Below are 7,734 nucleotides of genomic sequence, written 5' to 3'. Positions count from 1 at the left end.
ATTAGGACACCGCAAGTACTTATAAGGTACTGATTAATACTTAAAAGTGCATTTTTATCAAGGTTTTATATCATCATTCTGCACTTGAAGTATCAATAACTCCTTAACTAAAGCATGTTTTATAATAACGTATCTAATAATATAAGATACTTTTAATTTGTGGTAAATATTTATTTTAAATGCAGGCCTATCACATAAATAAAATAATTGATTGATGAATTTAAGAACTGAAATTGAAAGGACAAAGAGATGGCTAAACTTAGAAAAGAGATGTCAGTGCAATCCAAACCGGAGCACTGTTTAGTAATTGGATCATATCTGGAGCTGTAGATCTCTAAAATTAAAAAAATAAAATAAAATAACTTAAAATCCACAATTATCCTAGATGGTTGTTAGATTGATGGAAATAAATATGACAAACCTTAAAAAAAAATAAAAAAAATAAAAAAACACTTCATGCACAATATCAATTTGACCACTAAATAATTTGTCGTTTCAATTCTAAATTCTAAATTAAAGGCTTTCATCTATTTTAAAATTCTTCATTCATATCTCTTCCAAATCGTACTTCTATTTTATAATAAACCATTTCGTTTTAGAATAATTTAACGATTTTAAATGATTCTAACAGAGTCATAATTGAGAAATAATGATTCGGGAGTAAAATTAATCAAAAACTAGTTCGGGTGTAATTTTGATGTTTGACCAAACAAATAAAACTCTTGTTGTCAATAGGAAATGGATGTGGATTTGGAAGAAAAAATTGGAATCTGAAATTGAATCGCAGGGATTTGGAAACGTTTCTGAAAAGTGAATGTTGATTTATTTATTTATTTAACCACAGGTTACATCTTAAATTTATGTCACACTGAAAGTGTAAGACCTTTTCCAACAATCAACCTTGCCACCCTCTATCTGAAGGAAATTGTATCAACTACAGAATCTGTTCCAATTGTGAAGGATAGAGCAAGGAAAATCTCTGGACTCAATCAAGATGGCGTAGCTGACCAGCTACCATGCATGTTTGATCTTCAATTGTGAAAGAAATGCATCGCATTTTTTATAGCCTTACTTTGCTGTAGTTGAAGAAGGCAGACACTCCTTTATAATCTCCTGAATCCTTCTCTTCATTATCTTGTCTTTGATAGTTGCACGCATGTCTCGGTAGAACAATTCCAATCTAACAAGCTTATTGTGATCTGCCGATTCTAACATGCTCTCCCATTCTTTTGCGATGTCAAAATTACCTGAATTCTGCAATGAGATTGGGATATCTTGGTAAGTAAAAGGTCTGCCAAAAACCAATCCATGAAGCATGCCACCATATTGTTCCATTATAGAAAGTTTTGACTGAAGGAGCTCTATCTCTTCCATTGCCAAAGACAACCTTTTGTCAGTTTCTGCGACTGCTTTGGAACCATTGCTCTCCTCACCAACAGTTTTCGGTTCTGGTTGCTTGAAATCCTCTGTTAGTGGAGGCCATAATACAAAACTGGGAGCAAAACAATTGATCGTCTTACCATTTCCAAGGACACCACTCGTACCCCTGCCCCATGACCAAAGCTTGTATCCATCATTAGCAACAAGAACAGTGTGGGCAGCCCCACAGGCAACTTGAATTGGATTGTGAAATATGGACCCATATACTCCATAGCCTGACATTAGCAGGGGAGAAGCAGCATCCCCGGCATCTGTTCCAGTAAAACTAGCATCTGGGCACAGGCCAAGACCCTTTTCCATTCCCCATGACCAAACATCTCCCACAGACGAAACAACACTAGTATGAAATAAACCACAGTCAACAGAGATCAGGTAGGCTTGTCCTGGCAATTCTTTTACAGGCTCAGGTTTTTGCACACTTTGGGTAGTTCCATGCCCAAGCTGCCCGTTATCCCCAAGGCCAAATGTCCAACACACACTTTCTAATGGGTCAATTGTTCTCCTTTTGCGAGTGAGTAAAGCTGTGTGATATGCTCCACATGCTACCTCATAAACATCCCAAGAAGAGTCCTGGTCAAACATTTCAACAATCTCAGGATGGACTCTGCTCTCTCTATCTCCCAGACCCAACTGGCCATGGTTATTATTACCCCATGAGTAGCATACTAGATCCTCACCTTTATATGTTTCTCCAGCACTAACCAGGGCAACAACATGTTCACTTCCACATGCCACCTTCACAACAGAGTGGCCATGGAAATCACGAACAGGAATCGGAATGTAACTACTCTCAAAAGAGATGCTACTTCCAGTTTTGTTTCTTTGTTGCGGGCAATTGCCCCACATCCAAAGGGCACCATGATCATCAATTGCTAGAGACATCATTCCTCCAGCTTTGATAGAGCATATCTACAGTAGAGACAACATTAATAGAACTACAACCAGACTTTTAAATGCAAAATAGTGATACAAAGAATTCCATACCTTTAGTGGTCCTTCACTCTTTGTTTCTGAATGATCTATCAATGAACCTAGGGAGCCCAACTCAAGGAACTGGTCCATCAAGTGTGGCATTGAATAATTCTCTCCACTAACACCAAGTTGGCCATCCATACAACAGTCAAGGTTGCACAAAAAAAAGTGCATTAGAAAGCACAAAGTTAACAGGAGTGCATTTAACACTGAAGGACACTAGCTGTAAAGGATACAGATGTTGTAGCCCCAACACCAGACCGATCCATCATCTGCCATTACATGGACAACAAAGCATTAGAGCAGCCAAAACTTCTCTTTACGTCTAACTCTTACAATTGTTTCAGTCAAAACATAGCCTTAGCCTGTAATAACCCCAAAAATCCATCCAACAGTTATATAATACTATAGCTAAATAACACTAATAAACTTACAATTGTTTCAGTCAAAACATAGCCTTAGCCTGTAATAACCCCAAAAATCCATCCAACAGTTATATAATACTATAGCTAAATAACACTAATAATATGTATATATATATATATGTATATGTATATGTATATGTATATGTATATGTATATATAAGATTTGACTTTGGATAAGCAAAAGAAATCCAAACCTAGACTGTAGTGCTTAAAAGTAACCTTGATAGAGAAATTGCTTATAAGTACAAGTAAGCACTATAGTTAACTAGCTTATATTGACTTTGTCATTTAACTACAGGTATGTGCTTTTTGGTAATCTCTTCACATGTAAGCAGCAGAGGAATATCACTCCATAATCCATATACCTTGGAATATGGAGGAAGTGAAGTGATCCTTTGGGACACAATTTAAAATTGGCAAGCTTCGATCAACCTGCCTCATTTCCTTGGGCACAAGTTGATAGGCACAAAAGCTACAAATGGGTTAGTCTGCTCAAAGTAGAAACCACAGAATTAAACACCTGCCTCCTTTACTAATGCAAATCCCTGCCTCAATCCAACCCGAATCCAAACTAAATGGTAAATCATTTTCTTGCAACAGATCTTTAAGGTTATTATTCACATCAGAGTACGGAAAGAACTATCATATACACCCAGGAAAGCTACTGAACTTCAAATCATCCAGCAATTTGCTCTAAGACACGGAAGAAAAGGAAAAATCTTTCACATAGCCTCAGGCATCCCCAAAGTATTAGGAGCTTCACTTGGTTCCACAAGAACTGAAAAATGCACAAAGCCTATGGAAAATGTGAGAAACTAACAATCAAAAGGGAAACTATGGTACATGCCCTGCTCTAGTCTCATGGACATAATTTTGATATGTGATATATTAATGTCAAAAGAACCCTGAGAAAAAAAATCAAATGGCAAAAAGTTCTTAAACTACCATTTATGCTGTTTAAAATTCGGATAAAGTTTTCATCCATTTCCACACAATCAAATGTCTACTATAACAAAGCAGATTCTTCAAAAGCAATCAATTGATAAAATTTACACATTTCAATTCTCATTCAAATATACAGCCAAACCCAATAAAACATCACACTATATTCTTATGTCTCAAAACAAAACAAGCCAGTACAAATCAAGAATCAAATCAATAAAAAGTTTATAAAACCAACCTGCAAGAGCAAGACTATGATAAGCACCAGCAGCAACCCCCACAAAGTTGAGTCTTTTTTCTACACAAGTTTCGAACTTTACTTGTACAGGAAAAAGCTCATCCACTTCTGAACCAGTCCCAAGTCGCCCAAACATTCCTTTACCCCACGAATACACACGCCCATCTCCTACAATTAGACCAACCCACAATTAAAAATCACATTTTTCACTATCCCAAAATCAATGTAATAAGGGAATCTGCAATGTATACATGCATATATTACCTGTGAGAATAAGGGAGTGAGCTTCACCAGCAGCCACGGAGACCACTTTACCAGAGAGTGCTGTATTGCCCTCCATTTTATAGTGTAAAATGATAATTGCCTGAGAGAGAAAGGGATTTGCGGGTGCTACTGGGGTTCTAATGCTACCTCCTGTCGATATGGATGATGATGGTAATAACTAAATTCCTTTTCTTTATTATAAATACGGTTTATCTTAAGATTTGGATTATTGAATATGATATTTTTCTAAAAACAATTTTTTCTATTTTTCAGTATAAAATAAACATTATAAAATAAATAAATAAATAAAATTTTCTATTCCACCACTAAATAGTGTTAATTTATAACTAAATATTTTAACCTTCAACATATTTTCCTTAACATTGCTAAATCATAATATTCACTTAACATAATATTCACTTAACATATTTACAAGCATCGAATTTTTTAGTTATTTAAAACTTATGTAATATTTTTTTAATACATTCTAATAATACAAAATAACTTATTTTTCTAGAAAATAATTTTCATAAAAAAGCATTTTTTTTCAAAAAAATTTTCTAAGACAAAAAGAATCTAAATTCTTATAAAAAATTGAACTTAAAAAACAATCTAGTACAGAAACATATAGCTGAGTTATATAAAAACTAAATTCTTAAAACAATTAAGAGTTGATTTATCTTTTTTTATTAAGAATATTATTAAAAGTGTGTTTGTTGAAGCTTATATTTTTATTTTTAGTGATGAGTCACCACTAAAAACAAAAAATATAACAATGAAAATATGAATTTTGTTATAAAATCATATATTATATATGGATGCCTAGATGCCTGACACGACCAAAATATTGATGTCTTCTCCCAAGTGTAGGAATATCAAAGTAATAAATAACCCGGCAAGACCGAGGTCGAACTATAGGGAGATTAATTGTACAAATTATAAATAACAATAATACAACAACAATAAAAACAACAACAACAACAACAACAACAACAATAGTAATAACAATAATAGTAGTAGTAGTAGTAGTAACAATAATAATAATAATAATAATAATAAAAAAGAAGAAGAAGAAGAAGAAGAAGAAGAAAATGATGAGGACTTTAAGATTGAATATTAATGTAAGGATTAAACAATAATAACAACAAATGTCAAGGTTAGAGGTTCTACTAATGGTATGTGAAACAAGTGTAGTATAAACTCTTATATTTCAATTGGAAACCACACACAAAGGAGGTTCCAATCAGATTATAAATTGTTAACATGATTATATTAGTTATCTTATTCGATTAATGCTAATACTTGTAATCTCGTCAGACATTCACGATTATAACTTATGTTAACAACAAATCAAGTTCCTTTTATAGCTTAGGTGTCGGTTATACTATACAGTATGCGCTATGAAAATGTCAAGCATTTGTTGTACCAAATGTTATACAACATAAATCTAGATTAGTCATTTAACAAGCAAAGTATTAAAGAGTGAACAAGATAATAAATACAAAACATGTTAGTATTGAACATTAAAATCCATATTGAGTTTACATTATACTTAATCTTACACCATTAGCGTAACCTTTTCATCTTGACATAATAAACTTAACTAAACATAATGAAAAAAAGAAAAATAAATAAACAAAATAAGAACATAAATAAGATAAAAGTTAACTAAGTAAATAAAATGAAATAAAAGGCATGAACTTGATATTAATGAAAGCAAAGTATAAACATTACAAAGAATACAAAGAGAGAAAGTAAGAGCATGATCTTGATCTGGAAACCAAGATGCCTAAATGCATGGTAAATGCTTTCTTTTATAGGACAAAATTAGGAACTATTAATTTGATTACTAATTGATGAGTGGGTGACCAACTCTTGACTTGGTGACAATCATTATCTTCTCTTGTCTATCCAAAACGTTATTGATAATGTCAAAATTGGAACCACTTGAAAACATGAAAGTTGTAGGCAATTGTCTCAACTTTCTTATGTAAACAATTCAGATCACTTGGACTTCTAGAACTCAAGATATGGGCTAAACACTAAACAGTGCCCGGGCTAAAGGACAGATTCAAACTTCTTTGTTGTTGCCATAATCTAGACTTGAAAATGACCTTTTTAAATCTTGGGCTCCATTTAAAAGTTGTAGGCCCATGTCTTACCTTTTCATCCATATAAAGTAGACCTAAATCTGAGATCTACAGTTCTAGATATGACCTAATTACTGAACAGTGTTCCGGTTTGGACTGCACCAGCATCTCTTTTCTAAGTTTAGTCATCTCTTTGTCCTTTCAATTTTAGTTCTTAAATTCATTAATCAATCATTTCATTTATGTGATAGGCCTCCATTTAAAATGAACATTTACCATAAATTAAAGGTATCTTATATTATTAGATATATTATTATAAAACATGCTTTAGTTAAAGAGTTATTGATACTTCAAGTGCAAAATGATGATATAAAACCTTGATAAAAATACACTTTTAAGTATCAATCACACCCCCTAACTAGCTTATTACTAGTCCCTAGTAATCAAAGCGTTAAAATAGAAAAATACTTTGCAAATTTCACAAAGCAAGGTAGTCATCATTTAACTTCCATTAATCTATCCAGATAAACAAACTCTCATTAAATTTATATACCTACTCAATACCTCTTAACAAGATATTCATAAACATTTCTTTTATGCTCAATGTATCAACACATAATTATGGGGCTTTTGTTGGAAGAAAACAAAATTTTTGTTCTAACGTTTAAGGTTAACTTTCTTCGGTTGGGATTATTATTTTTGTCTTTTTTTTTAATATATATACATATAATTTAAAACACCATGCATCTTTAACCTATGTAACGAGCTTTCAGCTAATGACTCCTAGACCAGTTGGTTTTAGGGCATTAGGTGTTAAGACACCCCTACGAGCTTAGTAACTCGGGTCGTAGATACTGATATGTAGATACTGCAATGTTTGATTCCCTTAAGCTTTTCTCCTCAACCTATGTAACAAGCGTTGGGCCAATAGCTTCCAAGTCAGTTGACTTTAGGGTATTAGGTGTTAAAACACCTCTTCGGGCTTAATTGCTTAGGTTAGGGAGGCTACGAAACCAAACTTATCTACATTTTTATTATCATCATTTTTTTTTCATGTTTTTGTTTTTTAATTATATACAATCCCTTTCCCTTAGTTGTTACCTTTAACAAAAGAACATAAATAATGTAATAATCCAATATGCAACCCATAATCATATGTTAAAGTGTGTGTGTGTAAATTAAGGTTTAAGAATACATGTTAAATGAGTATATGAGCAGAATTAAGTGACAACAATGCGAGAGTTTGTAAACCTGAATATTTCAAGAAGTATTATGATAGACCTTCTTAAAAATGGTTACTAAGACGCATCTTAAGAGTCATAAAAAGATCTCCTTTACTCTATCATCATAGTAACAACAATTT

General features: G+C 32.8%; 1 protein-coding gene across 1 annotated transcript; it reads right to left on the bottom strand.

Annotated features, from left to right (window-relative positions):
• Window positions 1-800: 800 nt before the first annotated feature.
• Window positions 801-4,448, bottom strand: LOC105119154 (ultraviolet-B receptor UVR8-like). The gene is made up of 5 exons (XM_011017261.1): window positions 4,282-4,448; window positions 4,018-4,185; window positions 2,649-2,684; window positions 2,425-2,549; window positions 801-2,349 (listed from the first exon to the last, which is right to left on the bottom strand). Exons 1-5 carry the CDS (start codon window positions 4,355-4,357, stop codon window positions 1,069-1,071), a joined length of 1,686 nt encoding a protein of 561 aa, XP_011015563.1. The 5' UTR covers window positions 4,358-4,448; the 3' UTR covers window positions 801-1,068.
• Window positions 4,449-7,734: the final 3,286 nt, after the last annotated feature.

Source organism: Populus euphratica, unplaced genomic scaffold, assembly GCF_000495115.2.
Source record: "Populus euphratica unplaced genomic scaffold, PopEup_1.0 scaffold2572.1, whole genome shotgun sequence".
NCBI classification, from domain to species: domain Eukaryota; kingdom Viridiplantae; phylum Streptophyta; class Magnoliopsida; order Malpighiales; family Salicaceae; genus Populus; species Populus euphratica.
Note: the sequence above shows the minus strand (reverse complement) of the source record. Positions and strands in the feature narration are given on the sequence as shown.